The 24,189-nt window shown below is 40.7% G+C and overlaps 1 protein-coding gene across 3 annotated transcripts in view; it reads left to right on the top strand.

Moving 5' to 3' along the window:
- pdss2 (prenyl (decaprenyl) diphosphate synthase, subunit 2) overlaps positions 1–18,071 on the top strand; it is a 42,886-nt gene extending 24,815 nt beyond the window's left edge. The window contains exons 4-9 of one of the 3 annotated variants that reach the window (XM_031321327.2): positions 10,393–10,467; positions 12,134–12,307; positions 13,820–13,948; positions 14,904–14,939; positions 17,546–17,736; positions 17,779–18,071. In XM_031321327.2, the coding sequence (XP_031177187.1) occupies positions 10,393–10,467; positions 12,134–12,307; positions 13,820–13,948; positions 14,904–14,939; positions 17,546–17,701 (570 nt within the window). In that variant the 3' untranslated portion in view covers positions 17,702–17,736; positions 17,779–18,071. Of the gene's footprint in view, positions 1–10,392; positions 10,468–12,133; positions 12,308–13,819; positions 13,949–14,903; positions 14,940–17,545 lie in introns of all 3 variants that reach the window. The other 2 variants (XM_031321325.2, XM_031321324.2) reach the window with 2 other exon arrangements.
- The last annotated feature ends 6,118 nt before the right edge of the window (positions 18,072–24,189 follow it).

Below are 24,189 nucleotides of genomic sequence, written 5' to 3'. Positions count from 1 at the left end.
TGGCAATATAAAACACATCACTCCTCCAGAAAACAGCATTATGGTAAAGAATGTGGTCAGGAGACACCATGGGAATCCTCCTTATTGAGTTTTCAGTTTTGGACGTGTGTGTGTGATGGTGGTCTTGTAAGTGCACCACAGATCATATCTGCCACGTAGCCTGGTAACCTCTCGCTGACAGATGCTGTCACCACGCTGCTTTGTCAGAATGCGGTTGCCTGAGTGGATCAAAATAACCGTCTCTCTCCCCCCCGTGCCATCAGCCGGACCAGCCCTTATCGCCTTCCCTGCCGTTCTTATTCAGCACACACAGTCTGGGTTTATGTCTGCTCTATGGTAGCAAAGAGACACCCCAAAATGTGATGTAAGCGGTATCCATGGTGCTTCTTGTATGGGAAACACAGCAGGAGCTAAAGGAACCAACATTTCCTTTTATAAATGAAAAAGTTTTACAGGTGTGACATTTCCTTTACAGTTCTAATTGGCTTCCATTAGGAGTATAATCACTGCAACAGTACTATGAGAGATAATTGTCACTCTGTGCCTCAGCTACAAATTACAGTAATGGAATTGATGTTTGCGTGGAAGATGGAAGAAAAACTCACTAAGATATGATGATGATTTAATCACATTAAGTGAGCATTCACCAAGCAAGTTGGCATTGGTTGAATTGAAGTTTTGGAGCATCTGTCCCTTTTAGTGTGGTTCATTGTCAAGGGGAGAGCAATGCCACTCAAACTTGGGTGGCACCAAATTACCACATGATGCTTGAACGTTTTTCTCCAAACAAACCTGCAATGCTGTTTATAAGGAGTGTGACTGTAATCTGAAACAACCACAAGAAATGTTGCCATAGTGGAAGATTTTTAAGGATAATAAGGAGATGGACATCTGATAGCCCGCAGTTACTCACGTTTGAAAAGGTTAGCAAAACAAAATGAACCGAGGGCAAACCACAGTATGCGCTGTTGCTCATATTCAGCTGTGTTTTTGTAAAGCTGTGCTTCTTTGCTGTGAACTTTTATGAACAGGGGGAAATTAGATCACTGCAAACTAGTATTAAAAGTCCATCATCATGAGCTAAAGTTACAGGAATGGGATTTGTTTTGACATTCTGACATCCTGTTCACTTCCCTTTCTATTTGTTAGTTCATGTTGCGTTTTGGCCATGATTTGTATTTGAACCGAAACAAAATAAGTCAGTTCATTTCTTCTTTGTCGTGGATGAAAGAAAACAATCTGTAGATGTGAGTTACCTCAAGAAACATGAAAGTCTTGGAAACAGGATCTCGAAAAGGTTCACACAACAGCATCAACCTTTATGTCTATCTGCAGAAACTGAGGAGACAAATGGTGCGTTCCAGTTGAACAGTTAAACCCAGTCGGAAATGTCAACTGGAATGCCCCGTGAAGTTGGATTTCCCCACTCAGAAAGTCGAGGGAATGGGGGCGCTAGTGCGCACGCGTAAGATGTAGACGTGCATAGCTTGTGCTCTCCACCGCACCTTATGCAAAATTACCGAACACCACGATAAAACTGTCTAAAAGTTGATATTTTTTGCTCGCTTGCCTATCTCATCCGTTGAACCTCGCTAATTTGAAAATGTCGCGGCAAAGAAACCCTCCTGGAAAGTCCAAGACCATCGATGGATACATCAACAGTGCTAATGCTAGCGGGGCTAGTGCCAGCGATAACCGTTCCAGCGAGCCCTCTGCTAAACCTCCGGCTACCACTTCAGATATCACGTCCATAGACAAAACTCAAATGTACGAGATATGCAAGGAAATGTGTAAGGAAATGTCAGAGACGATTCTGGGGAGACTCGATGAACGCTTTGATGCCTTTGACACTAAGTTTCAGTCTGTACTCTCCGTGCAAACTGACCTGCAAAACCGCATGGTCAGTCAAGAGCAAACGACCAGTACACTTGAAGAACGCGTGGAAGTGCTTGAAGCCAAGTGCGAAGACTTAACAAAGTACGCCAGCCAGCTTCAAACCAAACTACTGGATTTAGAAGCACGGTCCCGCAGACACAACATCAAGATTGTTGGTATAAAAGAGGACTCAGAAGAAGGAAAACCAACTGATTTTGTTTCCAAACTTATTCCTGAACTGCTGGGTAAACAGCACTTTCCACATCCAGTGAAAGTTGATCGTGCGCATCGCTCTCTGCAACCCAAACCAGCGGCGGGTGGCAAACCGCGCACCATCATAGCTCGCATTCATCATTTTCAGGTGAAGGAGCAGATTCTACGCCTCAGCAGGACGCAATCAATGGAGTACAAGGGAAACAAAGTTTTAATTTTCCCTGATTATACCAACGAAGTGATGAGCCAGCGCCGTGCTTTCCGAGATGTGATGAAAGCTCTGAGAGACGGAGGAGTTAAACATCACCTGCGCTACCCGGCCAGGCTTCATGTGTACTGGGATGAGGAGGAGAATATTCCCGAGGTTTTCAATGATCCAGCGGCAGCTGAAGCGGCTCGTTCATCGAAGGAACGTAGCGCTCCGGCAGATGGTTAAAGAACGCGATGAACATTTTTTACTTTCTATTTAAGGTGAGCGTGCTCGTTCTTCTGTGCTAAATGCGCCACACACTGTTGACCATTTTTCGAACTGCGTGTCGATAAGTGACTGTCCAGAACCATGACAATTATTGATACACCAGGGTGCAGGACAATTTCTTTTAAAGGCGTATTTTACTTTGTTTTTCAACGTGGTACTAGGTTTCAATTTTTCAAAACTATATTTACGTTGTGGTGGAGGGCGCTACTTGGGTCGGCCTACTATTTGTCCAGCAGCTCCTGTTTTGGCCAAGAAGGGAAGATACGCGTCAAGTTCGGGGGACGCGGAGGTGAGGGAGGGGGGGTGGATATGGTACTGTGTTGTTGTTCTTGTTCGGCTCAGATGCACATGTTTTATTCACTTGTATTCGGTATTGCAACAGCAATTGTACTTTTTTGTTTTTTTCCAAAATGACTCAAGTACAAGGTAAAATGCATGTAGGAGGCAGAGATTTACAACTGATTTCATGGAACGTGAAAGGGCTTGGTAGTGCAGTCAAAAGGGGGAAAGTTTTTAAACACCTGAAATCTCTTTCTGCGGATATAATTTTTTTACAAGAGACCCACATCAAAACAGCTATGCAACATAGGTTGAAATGCAATTGGGTGTCTCAGATATATCAATCACCATTTACCTCGCATGCCCGTGGTGTGGCAATATTGTTTCGAAAAAATATCCCATTTCAGGTAACTTCTGTTAACAACGACCCTCTTGGTAGATATTTATTGGTCTCTGGCACTATAAACTCGTTCTCATTAACCCTGCTTAATATATATGGTCCGAACACGGACGAGCCCAATTTTTTCAGAAAGGTTTTTGATCTGCTTCCAGACGACAGTGACTCAAACATAATAATAGCCGGGGATTTTAATTGCTATCTAGATCCTTTCTTAGATAGATTATCTACACGACCAGCACCTGAAATTGCATCTGTAAAGCTTCTAAATAATCTTTTGAAAACTAGGAGTCTAGTAGATATTTGGAGGATTCAGCATCCTACAAGCAAAGAGTATTCATTCTACTCAAATGTTCACAAATCCTACAGTAGGATTGATTATTTCTTGACTAGCTCTAACCTTATTTCTCAAATCACTAATTCCAAATATCATAATATTTTGATCTCTGACCACAGCCCCTTAGTAATATCATTAAATATTTCCCTCCCAAAACAGACTTATTCTTGGCGTTTTAACCCAAACCTTCTAAGCGATGACAACTTTGTTAACAATATAACCTCTAAATTGAAAGACTTTATAGAATTAAATGATAATGGTGAAGTGTCTGACTTGACCCTATGGGAAACATTAAAAGTCGTTTTGCGTGGTGATATAATCTCCTACACCTCAGCCATTAAAAAGGAGAGAGAGAGGAGACTGCTTGAAATTGGCAACGCTCTTCCTAGTTTGGAAAGAATTTACCAAAATTCTAAATCACCGGAGCACTACAAAGAGATATTGAAGCTTAAATATGAATACAATGATATTATGAGTGGCCAAGTTAAGAACTTACTTTTGAAATTAAGGCAGAAACACTTTGAGCTTGGGGATAAACCCGGTAAACTATTATCGCAACAGCTTAGAGGTGCCCAGGCTTCAAGAGCAATTCGTGGTATTAAGTCGAAAACAGGCATTCTTCTAACCAATCCTGTTGACATAAACCGTCGTTTCAGGGAATTCTATTCTGAGCTTTACTCTTCCAAACACAATGTTTCGCAATCTAATCTGAATGATTTCTTTGACTCTCTATCATTGCCCAAATTGAGTGACGCTGCTACGAAATGTCTTGATTCAGACTTTACGCTGCAGGAAGTCATCAATGCCATAAAGTCATTCCCATCAGGCAAGGCTGCTGGGCCCGATGGTTACTGCGCAGAATACTATAAGAGATTTTGTGATATTCTTGCACCACTTATGCTCAGAATGACGCATAATTCTAAAAGTAATGGAAAACTGCCAAAAACCCTTTATGAAGCAAACATTTCTTTAATTTTAAAAAAGGGCAGGGACGAAACTGACCCTGCAAATTTTAGGCCAATTGCACTTCAAAATTTTGATCGCAAAGTAATAACTAAAATCCTGGCTACTAGATTGAACAAATATTTGGCTTCTATCATACATCTTGACCAGACAGGGTTTATTCCCAGCAGACTCTCTTTTTCTAATGTCAGGCGGCTACTCAATACTATTTACTCTGATTTTAGTGGTATCAAAGGAGCTTCTATTTTGTCCCTCGACGCACATAAAGCTTTTGATCAGGTCGAGTGGCCTTATATGTTTGAGTCACTGCGCAGGTTTGGATTCGGGGAAACTTTTATCTCTTGGGTGAAACTGATATATGTAGAACCGTGCTGTTCTGTTTTGACGAATGGTGATCGGTCAGCCCCTTTTATTTTGCAACGCTCGGTTCAGCAAGGCTGTCCATTGTCTCCGGCGCTCTTTGCTATTGCACTGGAGCCGCTCGCTGTTACAATAAGAGAGCACCCACAGGTGAAGGGGCTTCAGGTTGGAGGAGTGGAAACGCTCATCAGTTTATATGCTGATGACATAATATTGTATTTATACAATGCTGAAAAATCAGTTCCCCCTCTTCTTGAGTTGATAGAGTCTTTTGGTAGGATATCAGGGGTACACGATTAACTGGTCAAAGAGTGAGTTTGTGCCTCTTTCTAATACTTATTCACCAGGTTTTTTACAAAGTATTCCATTCAAAATAGTTAATGATCATTTCACCTACCTTGGTTTGACTATACCTAAGGATCCAAAACTAATATTTAAATTAAATTTCGCAGAATTTATTTCAAAATTAAAACAAAATATTGAATGTTGGAAAATTCTTCCCTTATCAATGATTGGACGCATAAACTCAATTAAAATGATCTCCCTTCCCAAGTTTTTATACTTATGTCAAAATCTCCCCATTTATCTCACTGCAGCCTTTTTTAAAGACTTGGACTCCATTATTTTGTCTTACATTTGGAATGGCAAAAATGCCAGAATTTCGAAGGCACACTTGCAGAAGTCTAGGTTAGAGGGAGGGTTGGACTTGCCTGTATTTAAGCACTATTACTGGGCTGCCAATGTTAGGGCATTAGTGTTCTGGCAGCAGGGATCCCTAGATAATCAGATGCTTACAGCCCCTTTGTGGCTTAAGATGGAGGCCAACTCTGTGAATAATTCTTCATTGCCAGCCATATTATTTTCCAAGTTCGAAAAGCCAGAGTCCTATAAGAATTTATGCTTTGTGGTAAAACAGTCAGTAAGAATTTTAAACCAGGTTAGGTGCTTTCTAAAACTACCAAATACATCAGTACAAACACCTATATGCTTTAACCATTGTTTTCTGCCTCCCTGGCATGACATATCATACCATGACTGGAGAAAGAAGGGCTTGGTCTCAGTTAGCAATCTGTACATTGACGGTAAATTTGCATCATTCAACCAACTGAAAGGAAAATATAATCTCTCTAATTCCCATTTGTTTCGGTATTTGCAGGTTAGGCATTACACCCAATCAAAAATTGAAGATTTTCAAAATCTACCCCTGGAGCATGAAATTTATGATATTTGTAAAAGCCCTCCTTTCTCCAAGCGTCTTATTTCGAGAATTGTACGTCTATTTGATGACTGTATTGCTGCGCACACTGTGAAAACTAGGGATACTTGGAAAGAAGAGTTAGGTGTGGAAATATCTGAATCCATGTGGAACACCTGTTTGTCTAATATTCATTCCTGCTCTATAAACAGTAGACGCCAGTTAATTCAATTTAAGATTGTCCATCGCTTACATTACTCCAAAGTCAGATTACATAGAATATATCCATCAGTCTCCCCAGTGTGTGACAGATGTAATATGTCTGAGGGTACACTGTCCCATGCTTTTTGGACCTGCTCTTCATTGGTAAATTTTTGGTCTAAAATATTTGACTGGTACTCCAAAGCATATCAGAGACCCCTTCAGCCCGAGCCTGGACTTGCTATTTTTGGCTGCTCACAAATAACAAGGACAATTCCAACTATAATGCGGCAACCATTGGAACTGGGATTGATAGTTGCCAAGAGACTGATATTGAAGGAATGGAAGTCTTCCACTCCTCCTTCCTTTCAGGTATGGATCACTGACATGCTATCCATAATACAAATGGAGAAACTCCGCACCAGTCAAATGGACACATTTTTCCGTTCTTGGAACCCTTTCTTAACTCATTTTGAAAAAGCTAAAATACAGTAAACTAATTGTGTTCCTGTATTAACGACCTTTCCTCCTACTGCTGTACTAATTAAGACTGTAAACAACTGGCAATAGCTGTATCTGAGCCTTGTTTGTTTGTTTGTCTGTTTGTCTGTTTAATTTGAAAATGTAAATAAAATATAAAAAAAAAAAAAAAAAAAAAAAGAAAGTCGAGGGAATCTCAACAACCTCAACATCACAACCAAACATGGCTGATCCGAGCATTAACGGTAGTGAAAGCTGTATGAATATACTGTTTTTAGCACTTCTGTGTTATTTTTTTTGTCTCATTAAATCAGTCGTACACACCGTACTGTCCATCTTCTATTTGTGGACATGTTGCTACATTGTTTGTACACTCAAAATACCACAAAATGGGTCGTTATTAACTGGTTTTGCCAACAATGTCTAACCTGGCTAGAGTCCCCTTCACCCCCTGTTTTGAACCCCACCCCCAACTTTGAACTGGAACACGGTCAACTCTGGTGTGAAGTCATTCCCAGTTCTGTCCTCTGACGTCTAAGGTAAATGGAACAAAGCATAACTCTCCATTATTTGCACATTCATTGGAGAGATCATACATACTGGAACTAGCATGGTAATTAAGACTACACTCTGCTGAGAGCTAACAGTATCAAGCTGTTTGTTAAAGGGATACAACAGATTTTTTTTTTGGTAGAGAATGGGCAAAATTAAAACCGCAGAGGCCAAGATATCCTGACTTCTAGACTCGCGGACATTGAGACACGTTCCGATAAGTCCGTGAGGGCTTAGGGCTGTCCCACTGTCAAATCGTCAAGTGCATTGGGGCTCTCTCGCAGACATTTCAAGCCCTTTCTGAACACTTCGTAAATCCGCAATTTGGCAGACTTTGGCTGAGGGAATTGCACACAAATCTATGTTTCGTGGGCGCCCAGATAGCTCAGTTGGTAGAGCGGGCACCCATATATAGAGGTTTACTCCTCGACGCAGCGGGCCTGGGTTCGACTCTGACCTGCGGCCCTTTGCTGCATGTCATTCCCCCTTCTCTCTCCCCTTTCATGTCTTCATCTGTCCTGTCAAAAATAAAGGCCGAAAATGCCCAAAAAATAATCTTTAAAAAAAAAAAACTAAAAAAATGTAAGTGTTGTGACTTTGAAACGCAGGGTTACCAGGGGAAGCTGAAAGCATTAAAACAAAAAAAGGAGGATTAGCACATGGGTGTTCAGCCTGCCATTTTAAATTTACACAGAAACACTACATTACCTTAAATAACATTAAGGATGTATGATAAAAAAAATTAAAAAAAACTTGAAATCAGAGGAATGCAAGCACACCTGGTTTATTCATCAACATTTCTTTTCATTTTGCTTAATAATGCAGTTTTTACAGAAATGAGTAAATTGATTATTTGACTCCTCTACTCTGTAAAGAGCCTGGAAGACGTTAAAATCTTCCGTGGCTGTATAGAAAGTAAAAAGTCCCACATCCACAATTGTACATAATTTGTTTTGGTGTTGTCAAGGTAACGTGACATGTCACGTTACCTTGACAAGTTTAAGTATGGGTCAAGTTTAACACTGGATCCTACATTTCCCATGATGCAACTGGAAATCATCTTTCCTTAGACCCTCATTTCAAACCCCACACTTCCCAATAGCCCAGATTACGTCATCAGGGGTTTACATCTTTTTTTTTTTTTTTTACATCTTTTTTTCACAGGCTGACCAGCACTCCTCGTCTCCTAATTGTCTGATATTAATAACTCTGTCTGTTATGAAAAACTGACTGTCTGCTGAACAGATTCTCTCTTTTCTTGCGGCGTGTGTGGTCATTGTCCCTCATCTTTTTAATACACAGGGTGACAGATGAGTACTTCTAGCAGCCTTCAAAGTTTTTTCTAATAAACCATCTTTTTTTCTTTTAAGGCAGTGAAGGCGATGGAGATTATGTGTCGTGGCCTTGAGAGGAAACCTATGCCGCTACTTGTATAAACTGTAAAATAATCTCACCGTGGGGCTCCGGTTTCTCCCCCCTCGCAGACCTGTCGGCAAAACACGATCTGGCTGGATTTGGGAATGGAGTACGGGGGAGGCAGGGGGAGAGCTTATCTGATACTTTCCAAAAAAAGACCCCCACTGGCCCCCACTTCCCAAGGCAGGCAGAGACACCACATCTGGTAATACTGTAGGCACATTGTCCTTCCAGGTCTGTGGGTGAAGCTCGGGTTTCCTCAATATTTTCCCCCGGTGGATTCAGTTACCCAAAGGGCACTGCGAGGCTGACGGAACAGCCAGCGTCACCAGACTTTTCTGATGAACCAAGGATGTCTGGGATGAGCTGAAGGAGCTCTAAATTTAACCTCATTCATCTGAACTGTACACGTGTGGCCTCCACTCTTCTGTTCACACTGTTCTGTGGCTGTGAATGAAGGACGAACGGATCAACTTCAGATTCTTACTCATTCATTAGATCCAGACTTTGAATGATCATTTAAAAAAGATGCAGCCTCTCATCTGGTTGATAAGGGGGCGGTAGTGTTTCTGCGAGCTTAAATGTAGTCATGCATGCCCCCTGTAAGAGGAAATGGGCAACTGCAGTCTTGAACAAACTTAGACCTCGACCAGGCAATCCTTTTTTTTTCTTTAGTTGTTGCCCCTTTTTAAAAAAAATTGAAGGTAGAAAGTTGAAATCTCTAATGTCAGTTTCCCAAAAGCAGCACACTTGTTCTTGTACAGTACATTGATCAACTTGTACTGGAAATAGTTCTTTCTCATTTTCCAGTTTTCAGTTTTGCTTGAATCTTTCTGGCCCTCTTCTGCTGAAAACCACCAATGTATAGTGTAGAGACTGTTAACTATCAACAGATTAATCATACAAATTTGCACTGCTCAAAGACACAAAGTGAAATGAATCTTCATGTAATTTGTGGAGAAAAAGCAGAGCAAAGCTCCAAAGTCAGATCATCACTCCAAAACCTTGTTAACCCCTGTGCTCTCTGGACACGGTCTTATTTGGTCTCACCATCTGCCTTTTAGCTCCATTTCAGGCCCTCAGACTGGACCGACACCTGATCTCTCGCTATCGACTGGACCTCTCTATAAATACAAAGTGAAATGAATGAAGAGGTCTGGATCTGCTTTATGAAATCAACAGGAGCTCCCCTATGGCCTGATAATGAGCAGCTGCGTTTGCAGCAGTTCACCTGGTTTCCAACCGTCATCTCACCTCTGATTTCTTCACCAAACCAGCTGTTCAGATGAGAGTGCTTCAGTCGGGGGAAATTGTGGTTTTTAATTGCAAATGTCACGGATGAACTAAGTGGCGCGTCAGCTTTGATCGACCTCATTTACATCTACATTTTAGGAGTTTAATTGATGCCGTTAGCCCGAGTGATTTATAATGAGAGAGTAGGTTATCGGTTCAGTGCCACGAGTCCAAGGACACTTCAACAGGACACGTGGCTGTTGATGGACATGTTGACTGTTGTGCAGATCAAACCCATTATTCAGCTTTGTCTTACAGATGACAGATGATGGTGTGTAAATGTATTGTAGTTGTTGCTTAAAGATTAAGATTTTAACCCAAATGTCTCATTTTTTTTTTAATCTGTTTGACAGGTTGTTGAACTGATCTCGAGTGCCATCGGTGATGTGGTTCAAGGAATCTACAGTGAGAATCACAATCCTGTTGAGGTAAAGCATCTATTCCAAGTGTTTGTGTAAGGACAAGACATGAGACTACACCATTGTAATTGAGAAGTGTGTCTTAAAATACCCTGGAGTCAATTTCAATACAATGATACAAAATGAGTGACTTGAGACTCAAACAATAAAGGCAAGGCAAATTCATTTGTATAGCACATTTCATGCACAATTGTATTTCAAAGCACTTTACCTACAAATAGACAGCAAAAAGTAAAAGTATAGATCTTTTTAAAGGTGTAATTTAAAGAAAAAGGCTAGTGATATTTAATGTTTTTGCCATTGACTCCCATAAAAAGACCAAAACCGACAATGTATTCATCCTACTACAAGTATTGTGTATCTAAAGCCTGATATGTCTTCTTCCTCTGTGCCATAGAGCTCCATTGTTGCCCAAAAGCTATTTAGAACACATCAGTGAGCCACACTGTTGCAATGGGTGACATATTCCTATGTTTATTTTGAGTCAATCCAAATCCATCCTTCCGCCTGAAATACTCAGAGTGCCGAATGTGGATTAATCCGCCGCTGAAAATAGTCCCCAACAAATGAACAATTTACTTCAGTTTGAATAACATTTGCTCGTAACTATAGTGCCCAGCTGTTTAAGGAGATTACCAAGCCTTTTTAACAATGACACTTTACATTTATGAGACTTTTTTTTAAAGATTTCTGTCTTTAGTAGGAACCAATGTGGGTTCCACAGACAGGGTGGGGACGAACAAATAAATTGTTGGTTTTGGTCTTTTCATGAGATTTGTTAACAATAAGACAATTATAAAAGCAGCAACCATTTAAGGGATTATAAGGTAAATAAAGCAGTGGAACTAATTCAAAAGCCACAAGAAAATAGTTTTTTTTTATTATTTCAAAGTGGCAAGAAGTTGTGGCCAGGATAGCTCAGTCGGTAGAGTGGGCGCACATATACAGAGGTTCATGCCTCGACGCAGAAGGTGGTTTGACTCCGACCTGGGACGATTTCCTGCATGTCTTCCCCCTGTCTCTCCCACTTTCATTGCTTTCCTATCATTAAAGGCGGAAATGCCCAAAAAATAATATTAAAAAAAAAGTGGCAGAGGTTGGCGTGCATTTAGATCATCAGCCAGTTGTTTTCAGCTGTGTACAGCATACAAGTTGAATACTGCTTTGTACTGTACTGTACTGAATCTAGGAACTACTAGCTGCTATTAGTATGAAGAAAAAAAACATCTTGATAAATAATGAATTAAAAAGAGTCTTTCTGAAACTGGCCACAGTGGTGTCAGGTACCAGTGAGCAGGAGTTTCCCTTAATTTGACTGTGCTTTTTAGGTTCTGCAGGAGTTCACAGCTAGTTAGCAGTCTTCGGAGTGATGTCACCATGTACCTCGGACAAAGTTTCAGTTCTGATCTCTTCTGTTGTCTGTTTAATCTAGAAAATGCTTGAGGATTGATTAACATTTTACCATGGAGATTTTAGATTACTTAATCAAGTCAGTCACGTATAAATAACTATAATAAGAACTTGTGTAAACCACTGTATTAAATCGCTGTTACTTTCTTGTGCACGTCCAGTTACATAGTAAAATATGAAATCACAGAGCAAGGAGGGGTTGTTTTGATTGAGGTGTACTGATGTGCTGAGGCCCGCGCTGTCTCTGCCTCTATTTGCTCTGCAGGAGAATAGTCTCACAGGTGGCGTTGACGTGGCAGCGTGGGAGGAGCACGCGTTCCTGTCCCACGGAGCACTGCTGGCCAAGAGCTGTCAAGCTGCGATGGAGCTCGCCAAACACGACAAGGAGTCTCAAAGATTGGCCTACAAGTATGGCAAGCACCTATCACTGGGCCACAAGGTAGGTCTAATCTGAGCGTTCCAAGCACAGCAAATAATAGTGATGTTGGTCTGTAAAGGACAAATCAATAAAGGTCAACTGCCAGACTAGTGGTCTACTTTTTGAGATAATCACAGTCTTGGTTTAAAGGCCCTGAACATGTATTTTTCACTCACTCACTCAGCTTCCTGCTATGAGTGATGGGGAACTAGAAGAACACAATATTCTGTCAAAGATTATCAGCAAAATCCAGCCAGAACATTACATTTAAGTGTCTTATTGTTCTCCCATGAGAGACAAACATATACAGTATCTCACAAAAGTGAGTACACCCCTCACATTTTAGTAAATATTTCATTATATCTTTTAATGGGACAACACTGAAGAAATTACACTTTGCTACAATGTAAATTATTAAGTGTACAGCTTGTATAACAGTGTAAATGTGCTGTCCCCTCAAAATAACTCAACACACAGCCATTAATGTCTAAACTGCTGGCAACAAAAGTGAGTACACCCCTATGTTAAATTCCCATAGAGGCAGGCAGATTTTTATTTTTAAAGGCCAGTTATTTCATGGATCCAGGATACTATGCATCCTGATAAAGTTCCCTTGGCCTTTGGAATTAAAATAGCCCCACATCATCACATAGCCTTCACCATACCTAGAGATTGGCATGGGGTACTTTCCATAAAATCATCTCTCAATGCAAATCAAACCAGCTATTAGGCTAACCGACATAAAACCATGCCAATCTCTAGGTATGGTGAAGAGTATGTGATGATGTGGGGCTATTTTAATTCCAAAGGCCAAAGGAACTTTATCAGGATGCATAGTATCCTGGATCCATGAAATAACTGGCCTTTAAAAATAAAAATCTGCCTGCCTCTATGGGAATTTAACATAGGGGTGTACTCACTTTTGTTGCAAGCGGTTTAGACATTAATGGCTGTGTGTTGAGTTATTTTGAGGGGACAGCACATTTACACTGTTATACAAGCTGTACACTTAATACTTTACATTGTAGCAACGTGTAATTTCTTCAGTGTTGTCCCATTAAAAGATATAATTAAATATTTACTAAAATGTGAGGGGTGTACTCACTTTTGTGAGATACTGTATGTAATGTTAGTGCACCAGATAATGCAGATGCTCAAACATTTTTCAAGGTTCAGAGGCTGAAATCTTATTGGTGCGAGCCTAAATGTCAGTCATAGTGCTGTGTCAGTACATCCTCTCCTGCTGTGGCTCCCTGCAGCTGCCTGTCTGCAGGCCTCCGCGGCTACAGGGAATCTCAGCATGGGAGGAAACAGAAATGAGGTCTTTGAAGGACAAGCATTATCACCAGGCTAGCTGTGTCTTCCACCAAACTGTTCATCATGCTGCTCATTAACACAGTCGCTCAGAGCGTAGGTAGGCAGAGTGCACGCTCACCTGTTCACGTTCTCACCACTGGGTTGGTTTAAATCTGTGCCTGGAAGTTACAAAGTATAATCTCAGCCTGATTGACCAATGTGCTCCATCCTCTGTAGCTGAACTCTGACCTGCAGCCGTTTGTGAAGAGCAGTGTGGGGGAGCCGTCGTTCAGTCTGAGCGCCGCCCCCGTGGTTTTCCACCGTCAGATCGTTGGCCAGGAGGGATGGCGTCAGCAGCTGCAGCAGGTATGAACGGTCTATGACACCACTGCAGCAGCTTTTTTTTTTTTTTTTTTTTTCAGTAACACTTTACTGGAAGGTATCTACATAAGAGTGACATGACACTGTCATGAACACATGACACTGTCATGACACAGTCATGACACATGAACCCTAACCCTAACTCTAACTCTAACTAACCAAACCGAATGACACTTACTAAAAGAAGAGTTATGTCATAAACGTTTATGACTTGTTTATAATGTTTATGACACGTTCGTGACAGTGTCATGTCACTCTTATGTAGACACCTTCAAGTAAAGTGTAACCGTATTTTTTTTTTGGTTTTTTTTTTAACCTTTATTTAACCAGGTAGGCCGTTGAGAACAGTTGTAACTGCTTTGTGCAGTGAGATCAAAATGCTCTTTATAAATGCAGTCGGTTTACCATTTACCATAGTTGAGTTAAGACAAAAATGTGGAAAATGAAATAAGGCCTTAGAGAGTGTGTAGTGAATGAATGGTCTACCTCGAAACCACTGTATTTATGTGTATGTATTTTTTTTAGAGAATAGATTTAAAATAGTGCATATAGACAGAAAAGGGAGGGGATGACACGCAGCAAAGGGACGCGGGTTGGATTCAGCCTTCATGGGGCGCACATTCTACTGGGCAAGAAAGGTCACCCCATGTATTTATTTATTTGATCTGACTTGCACTCATCTCCATCCTTAATTTATTAAAACTGTTTACCTTTTTTGTGACGTACTGTAGAGCAGGATTTAAAATGAACGATTTGTCACAAGTTCTTGACTCGACAAGTTCAGAAGTGAGGCTTCTATGATTTCTACTAAGAGCAGTTTAAATGTAATGTCGGTTTACCCCAAAATGTACTGTTTTCAAGTTATTTAGTTTCATCAAATTGTACCTGCAACATTGGAAACCTGGGCAATGTTAATGATAATAACACTCTTCTCTGCAAGGTAAAAACAACGAGAAACCAACTGGATTACTCAAAGGTAAGTCCACTTGTTTATGTTTTCCTTTTTACATAATCTGCTTCTTCAGTGCGCTATGCACTCTTAACTTGACAATGTTAAACAGATGCTATGGTCTTACCCAGTGCAGCAACTTTAGTTGCCTTTGCCATTTTAGTAAGATAGGTCCATTTTTCATTGTTGTATCTTCATGTATTCACCTGGTTACTTATTGGCACGGCATCTAACAGTCAGAGCCATCAAAGAGACACAGGACATCTTCTCACTGTAACCTATATCAAAGTTGAGAAGTGAGCTTCCCAATGTCAATGTGTGAGGGAAGAGGGGGGGCTGATAGGGGTGCAGAGGAGGGGTCTGATGGTGTTGTGGGGGTTATCTAGTCCCGTCTGAAACCAGAGCAGGAAGGATTAATTACCGAGGCCTATTTGCGGAGGAGACACTGAGGCTCTGAGACAGTGGCATTGTGAGAGAATCTCCTTCAGCAGACCTGTCGAAAAGGGGACATGGGAAGACATTTGAAGGGAAGGAGAGATGAGGGGACACAAGGAGGAAAGCTGAGAGCAGGACAGAAGGAGGGATGAAATTTGGGGGAGAATAAAACGAAAGACCTTGGGCCCACGAGAGTTAAACTTTGCTTTGATTCAGCACAAAGATGGGAATGCATAATTGGAGGAACTTTGTGTACATCTCTGGTATCTACAAATTGTCTACATGATTTAGCATGTGCTTTCACCCCGTTAACACTGATAAATAACCACAAATGTTTACAGAAACTCCCATTTTATGCTGTCAGTCTCTTAGTCATTCATTCCCAACTAGAACCCCCCCGCAGACACTTTTTAGGAAACGGATCATTCAGGGAGAAGGAGAGTCCAGATTGGGTTGAGGTGAATATTATTTGAAGACATTAGTATTTTTCACTAATACTAAGAATAAGAATATCTGACTACATGAAAGAAGTGGAGTCGACACAAGTTGCCGTTGCCTTCCAGCAGCTTCAACCCATTCACTGACACATAATGATCAGTCAGTAAGTAAAAGAAATGGCCTAAACTAAAAGAGGAAAAGAAGAGAACCCTCATTTACATGCAAATAGACAAAAACTTGCCTAGGTGATTAATCTTTTTTTTTTTTTTTTTTTAATCGTATGAAAAATTGTGTTAAGTGTAAGGAAAGTAATGTTCATCTTTGATCATTTTTAATGATGCCAATCCTATTTTATTCAAAAATGTCACAGCTAGAATACTTAATTATATATACAGTATACATATATATAACTTGTTCTGATAAGATGCACAAGATGGGTTCGAAGCTGGAGAGAAAGAAGAATCAGGTGAAAGTGCATGTAGAAGGAACATTGTTGTGGAACTTATAAGGGGGGTACGAAGAGATGAGGGAACACTGAGTTAATGCAGAACAAAACAAGGTTAACAAATAACATGGTGTGAAATGAGGGTCAAAATCTTTTCTACATAAAAAAAAAAAAAAGAATATTTTCTGAATTAAAAAGCAGCCAGAGTGATGCAGAGTTTAACACCTGCAGTTTTTTTTTTAAATAAGGAAGGCCTACAGGGGTTTCTACCTCCAGAATTTATAAGTTAAAACGCCCTCAGCAAGAAGATGTCTCAACACACCAGCAGAGAGGCACAAGGAGATGCCCAAATTCACTGTCTGAATACTTAAGCTGATGGTTGGGGCTGATCTGACGTTTTTCACTCTTTCACTGTGTGTGTGTGTGTGTGTGTGTGTGTGTGTGTGTGTGTGTGTGTGTGTGTGTGTGTGTGTGTCTCTCTCTCTCTCTCTCTCTCTCTCGCCCCCTCTCCCTCTCCCCCTCTCCCCCAGGCCTTGTAGACACTGACATACAGACTTTCTTCAAATAATCACAATAGTCTAACTGCCTCGTGTGGTGCCAGGGGCAGCATGCAAATACATGATTGTGTTATACAGTGGCTTTTCTTTCATTAAAAGAAATGCTTTGCCTCTGTACAATCCAGTTACATTAAAGTGCTCATATTATGCTCATTTTCAGGTTCATAATTGTATTTAGAGGTTATATCAGAATAGGTTTACATGGTTGAATTTTCAAAACACACCATCTTTTTGTTGTACTGCACATTGCTGCAGCTCCTCTTTTCACCCTGTGTGATGAGCTCTCTGTTTTAGCTACAGAGTGAGACATCTCACTTCTGTTCCATCTTTGTTGGGAGTCGCACATGCGCAGTAGCTAGGTAAGGACTACTACCCAGTCAGAGTATGAGGCCGTGCCATGCTAGCAGCTAGGCGAGCATTATAACGTGTGTTACAAAGTGACGCACATTCGTCACGGAAGTAAAGGCTGGACTACAATAGAGCTGTTTGGAGCAGTTTGTGAACAGCGTTTTCTGTTGGAGATGGTAAGTCCCTTTGGGGTGGACGTTGGGCTTTTTCAGTTTGTAAACCTATAATGTGCACACACAAAGATATATAACACAATAAAGTAAAGGGGGAAAAGCCAAAAAGCATAATATGAGCACTTAAACAGTACACTAACTTTCCCTGGCTCTTAACAGTTCGTTGTGTTGACAGCTGGATAGTAACAGGAGTGACACAAACGTGACAAACTAACGTGTGTTTTCATCCCTTGACAGCTCTTGGCAGCAGTGAAGTCGGAGAAAGGCGTGAGCTCGGCGGTGGACTTATGCTGTTACCATGGCAACAAGGCTCTGGAGGCCATCCAGGCTCTCCCCTCCTCCGAGGCTCGGTCTGCCTTGGAGAACATCGCCTCCGCCATCACCAAATTTTGACCTGGACTCAAACACACACACACACACACACACACACACACACACACACACACAAGCACACAAGCACACAAGCACAAGCGTGTCTTTGTCTGCAGAGGCAACAGGACGAGAACCACTGAACAGTTGACACTTATGAGACAAATTAACTTCTTTTGAGCCAGGTGCTGGCTCATGTCTGGAGAAACCGTTGTGCTCTGTTGTGGATGACAGTGTGCGTCAGAAATGCAATGGCTATATCCATAAATGGTTGTAATTAAAACAAGAATAAAGACACATTTCTTCAGCATCATGTCATGCGTTGTTTTGGCTTTAATACATACCCTTCCTCTCCTGTGTGGAGAAAATACCACGCCAAGCTGCATTTCAAAAACCTGGCAGTTTATTTCCACCTTGCTTATCAGTAAGGGCACATACCAGGCAGAACGTAATTTAAGATGTTTTGAGGAATTGTTATTGTCATCTGGAAAATGTGCCATGAACGGCAAATGATGCACCAAGCAGCACTTGTTCTAACACATTTTTTTTAGAATTACCCAGGTTCACCCTGCTCATTACTGCACACCTCTGATGATGCTGTAATCATAGCTGCTGGAGGTAGTGGGTGTCCGCCAAATTGAAGAGCAGCTCCAATCCCGTTATAAAAATGTCTCAAAGTCATGTTCTACCACGTATGTACCTCTGCTGATAAGCACAGCTGCAAAAATGTCTTTCTAATGGAGTTTGTCGTGATATTGTCTCCACAGAGTGAGCAATAGCATGAATCAGGACTAATGTCATCTATGTTGCCTTATTATGTCTGTCCCCATGCCTGTGTATGTGATCCAAGTCAACCCAGGGGCGGGGAAAGGTCACACAGTCTCTCCCCTTGGCCCAGCCAGCGAGCGCATTGAAGCTCCGCCAAGCAGTAATTATTAATGAAGAGACCTGAGCAAATGGACAGGAAATGCAGAGGTATTGATTGGGCCGGCTGCCCTGCTCTAAACCGTACAGGCTGGCGCCAGCCTGGTAGCCTGTGGTTTCCCAGCCTGCTGTCTGTGGAGGGGGGGGGGGCAGCCAAGGTGTGAAATCAGGCCACCGCTGGCAGCTGTCTGTCACATCCAGACCACACCTGAAGGACAGAGAACAGGAGACAGCACAAGAAAAAAAAGAGGACTGAGGGTACGTAGCTAAAAAAGAGGATTGTGTTTAGTTCCAGAGAACAGCAGGATATGTTGGTACCACATCAGAACATTTGCATGAACAAGGTTGGCGCAAGAAATGATCATGAGCTAGAACTGCCCTATACACATGTAATGCTTAAGTATTTGACTAAACTAAAGCCGCCTACACATGATAGGTGGCAAACCTGCTCTGGCTGCTGGCCATTCCATTGATTTCCGCTGCGCTACCCCTGGCGTCCAGGGGCGATTCCAGGATTTTTTATGTGGGGTGGCACAGGGGGGACCGGAGGGGGCGACATTTTATGAGAATACAGCATAGAAAATCTGCTTAGAAATTTAGGAAATATTGGATAGGATTGAACAACAATGTTATTCTGCTAAATAAAACATTATTCATTTGACTTGTTTTCATTTTAAACAAATTGTATATCCAAATACAATACACATTTACTATAGGCTCAGTCCGACTCAGTCTGAATTTTGGATAGTCATCATGGAAACATTAATTGGTCATGTGACAAGGGCTGGGAAAATTGGCAGAACAAGCAGCCAAGTGACAGTACTCTGATCCTATGGAAATCACAATTGTCAGATTGACAGCACCCTAGCCTAATGGATTGGGGGGGGGGCAATTATATTTTAAGGGGGTGCCGGTGCCACCCCGTGCCCCCCTTTTAGCCCCGCCCCTGATGTGTTGGCGGCTTTAGATGGTGAACATGGTTAACGTTATAGCTACTAAACAGCATGTTAGCAGTGCCAGTTTGAGCGGGTTAGCATGCGGATGTTGGCATTTAACTCAACTGCTGTTTCTAGAGGTAAGCACCAACTCACAGTGTGGCTGATTATTAAATGGTCCCCCATGGAAAAACGTCAACAAAACTTTGCAGTTTAGGTTGCATTCAATTTACACCATGTAAAGCACATTTTAGTTCTATTCTGTCTGTAAAACAATGATTATTACAAAAAAAACTTGTTTTTTGTTTATATGTCAATCATAATTATCTGATCAATATCTTAATTAGTAAACTATTTGAAAACATGGGCCAGAGCAGTAGTTTTTGGATGAAAAGTGGATGTGGAAGAAACAGAGTGTTGGATTAGGGGGAAGGGGGGATGAAGAGCTGAAGTGCAAAAGATGATGTGGAATAAATTATTTCAAAAACAGGCTCCTGTCTGGTGCTGGGTTGTCTGTCCACTTCCTCTACTCTTTTGGTTTCCGCTGCTTGGGCTTCCTGGGTACAGCGAGGTACAGCATGTGCCAGGGAAAGCCTCCGGCTCTTCATGAAATATTTATCCTCACCGTGAGGAGACATGAGGAAAGTTACATGGAAAGTTAAAAGAACCAAACAAGGAAAGAGGCTGGGGCACTGCCAGAATGACAAATATAGTTACTAAACAGAACTTTTTCAAGAGATGAGGTCTGGTCTAAGCAATAAACTGTTGCATAGACGTTCCCAGTAGAAATCAACCGGGCTCTGCAGAAGAGGATTTGATGTGTTGAGGGTTTTTTTTGTTTTCGACTCTTAAAGGAAAACACAGTTCTTCAAGCTAAATGTTTAATGTAGAGCAGAAAGTGTAGCCCTTTCTCTTCCCTTACAACATTGCTACTGCCAGCATTCATCTTTTTGATATCTCCTGCGAAGCCCAAATAAAGAGCAGACTGAGGAAGGAGAGAGGTTTGTTAGCTTTATGTCCTGCACAGCAGAAAGCCGACTCTGTGTTTGCTTACAGTTTCCAGTTTGAAAGTCTTGGGTATCATGAAAGCAAGAGTTGGCAAGACTATAAGTTTACACGCAAAACGTGGGTAACAGCGGCCCTAGTGTGCCCGGCCCAGACGATGAGTGGTGTAATTACAGCAGGGTCCAGTGGAGAGAGTCGGTCAGCAGCACAGATTCCATTACACACTCACACACGCAAACATAGCTGTGGATGCTAGGGACAGAACCACTGTCAGCCTGTGAGTTTGACAGAAAAGATGCAGTGTTCTTGGAACTGGCAAAGAAAATCGTAAATTAGGTTCAGCTAATACCAAACATTCAACACTGTTTTTTTTGTGGTGATATTCTGTATTTTACTGTTTCTTCTCAGCAGTTTATTCTCGCCAGGGTAAAAAAAAAAAAAAAAAAAAGGTATTTATACCACTGGGGGATTCTGCAACTTTCTGCTGAAATATCGATCGATAACATTATTTTGATCAGGTTGGCTAAAACAAGCACTGACAACTCCTGCCATTTAAAATGTAGCCTTTAAAATAAAAATGTCTTCATATACTCTCAAAACGGTACCACTTTCTAATAAAGAACACAAAATTATTTTAAAATGTTTTATAGATAATTTATAAGAACAACTTTTGTGTTGCCAAGTTGGAAAAAAATACCTTTAAATTGGATGGATTATTGAAGTGTTATTATTATTATTATTATTATTATTATTATTATTATTATTATTATAAAAAACCTTCCTAAATGACCTATAAACATTCACAACTGCAAACCTTATGACTTATTAGAAAGTAAAAAACTCATGACACTTTAATAATGGACTAACAACATTTATAAGTGCATTGTTCCTAAATAGAGATGAAATGCCTGCCAAAAGGATTTTTCACAATCTGGCCATACTTCCTCTTATTAATAAATTCTAACTGACAAATAAAGCCTTTGTAATATTTACTAACCAATATTAAAACCATTAGTTACTACGTATAAATGCTTTATAAAGTGTTTATTCAAATATGGTACATAAAAGATTTTTTGAAGCATAAAAAGCTTCAAAAATAATCAAATTTCTTTGTAGGTTTTGAACTGTGTATTACATGACCAGTGCTTGCTTGATCATCTTAGCACTGCTATGTTATATTTATTTATTTTCATATACGTAAATTCACCCTGCTCATTTTTGTGCACTTTGTACACTGCTGGATGTAGTGTGTGTTTGCCAAATTAAAGAGCAGCTCCAAACCAGTTGTGAAACCGAGTTGGCTTATGTACCTTTGCTGATAAGAACAGCAGTAAAACAAACTTTGTTTTTTTTTAAATGTAGTTTGGCCCGATATTCTCTCTACAGCGGGAGAAATGGCTTGAAACTAATAATAATGTCATCTATTGTTGCCAAGAAACTCAATTTAAAAAGAAAAATGATTGTGTTTAAATACATTTAAAAAAAATCTAATCATATTTCTAAAATGTTTCAAAGTAATCACATTAGTTTGTAGATTTTACGGTTTAAAGTGGGCTGATAAGCTTTGCATTGCTACTTTTCGTTTCCACACTTGTATGAACATCAAATTACCACAGAGACAGAAAGGTCAGAGTCTCATATATAGACCATGACTGTGATTATCTGTCAGTGTTGATGAGCTAATGTTTGGCCATGGTGGTTTCCTGCCTCCCTAGTGCATGCTGGCCCATGCAGCCCCTGTTACCCTACTAGGAACAAGCCAGTATGTAAAATGACTGAGTGAATCTGACTGTGGAGTGATATTTGAACCTCCATTTGTCTTCTTCTGAATGGCCTATCCGTAAACACCTGCTAATATCATCATATAGCTGACGGTGATGGATGAAAATCACTCTCCTGCGATGGGAACAGTATGGCTGATTGGCCTCCTTGACACAGACGAGCATATTGGCCAAAAATGACACTTTAACGAGCTCTTCCCGGTGTTAAGTGCTGCACGCCGGCCCCTTGTTGCAAGCCGTCGCCTGGCTGACCCTGGGCCGTGCTTCCCCCTGCACAGGGCCCTGCTCGCTTCATTGGCTGACAGATCAGAGTGCCATGCAAACAGCTCATTAGTCGAATAATGAGAACCACACCAGCCACACGTTGTCTTGTTATATCATCTCTGTGTCGACATACTTGTGGCTGGGGACAGAACATTGGGTGCTAGTGTGTGCATGAAATGGTCAATGATTAAGATATAATTATGGCACTGTGAGGTCTTCTGTTCTCTGTTCACCAGAGAAAATCAGTTTACCAGCTCAAGTAACCGGCTCTGCTTAATGGCAAATTAAAATGACCCCCTACTATATGGTATAGCTCCATATGATTGTCTTCTCTTATTCATCATTTCACTGAGTTGCTGTCAGCTGCCACCAGCTCCAAGTTGACATATTTCACAGCAATGCATTTTTTTGAAGTTTTGACTCCACAATCTTTGAACTTCATGTCATATGATACTGTGATTATGGATGCACAGACTGTCAGCTGTAATTTGAGGACAGTTGTTGCTGGAGTGGATAAACAAAATCCCTAACATCAGAGCTTTTTTTGCACACCACTATGGTGCATACAGACGGTAATAGTGCTTTTTTGCATAAAGGAAGGTTTTATACAAAGCTTTTTTGTTGAAAGAAAAGTAAAGTTTGACTTTAAATAGGTCTTAAAATCACGTCAGCCTGAAGTACAACAGAATGGAATAGTAACTGTCTTTGGTACAGCATTTACAGATCACTACCTCAATTAATAAATAGTTGCATAGAGCATCATTCTGACATCTGTAAAATCATTCCCCAGGTATATTTCAAGGAGACAATCAACAACACAATATACAATGTTCAAGGCAAAAATATGAATTAGCATAAACAAATATATATTATAATGTAGGAAAATTGTGTGGTTTGGGAACTGCTGCCGAGTTGTTAACAATCAAATCATCTTCGTAATTTCTGCTCCATGGTCTAGTATCTGTATTCGGAGTCTGTGCCATTTAAACTGTTGATATCCTCCTGGTTTACATACAGCCCAGAAGCTCAACGTTCACAGCAGCAGACAGGTATGATCAGACCATATTCTGTTATTGTTGCAGTCTCTTTCCACTTGAGGGCAATGTTGCCCACATAATGTGGCCTCTGTAGTTCAAGTGAACAGAGATTTTGCCTGGCATGTGAGGTATCACTCCTACCTACTTCTGTTTTTTTTCTTTACTTAACAACTTAACAATGATTAGAGACTGTATAAAACTAAGGCAGTTACTTATGGGACTGTCAGATCTAAATGTATACAAATACATACTTAAAAGGATATAAACAAAATATTAACAAAGTCTTGTGTTAACCCCAATACTTTTTTAAATATGTAGTTAGGATTTTTGTGTGTGTTTGCAATACTCCCGTTTTGCACATATGCTGATGTCCAGTAACGACTTTTGGTGACAAGCCTTAAATAACTTTTAAAAAAACAACGTATTACTAATTTATATTGCTCCAGGTGTCACTGGCATAATCACCACAATGTTAAATAGAGGGTTGCTTTGCTCCACTACTCAGCACCAATAACTACACCAATAGAGACTCTTTACAATATACCGTGTTTTAAAAGAATAGTTAC

The sequence above is a fragment of the Sander lucioperca genome, chromosome 18 (assembly GCF_008315115.2).
Source record: "Sander lucioperca isolate FBNREF2018 chromosome 18, SLUC_FBN_1.2, whole genome shotgun sequence".
NCBI classification, from domain to species: Eukaryota; Metazoa; Chordata; class Actinopteri; order Perciformes; family Percidae; genus Sander; species Sander lucioperca.
The sequence above is the reverse complement of the archived record's forward strand: the minus strand, read 5'-3'. Positions and strand labels throughout refer to the sequence as shown.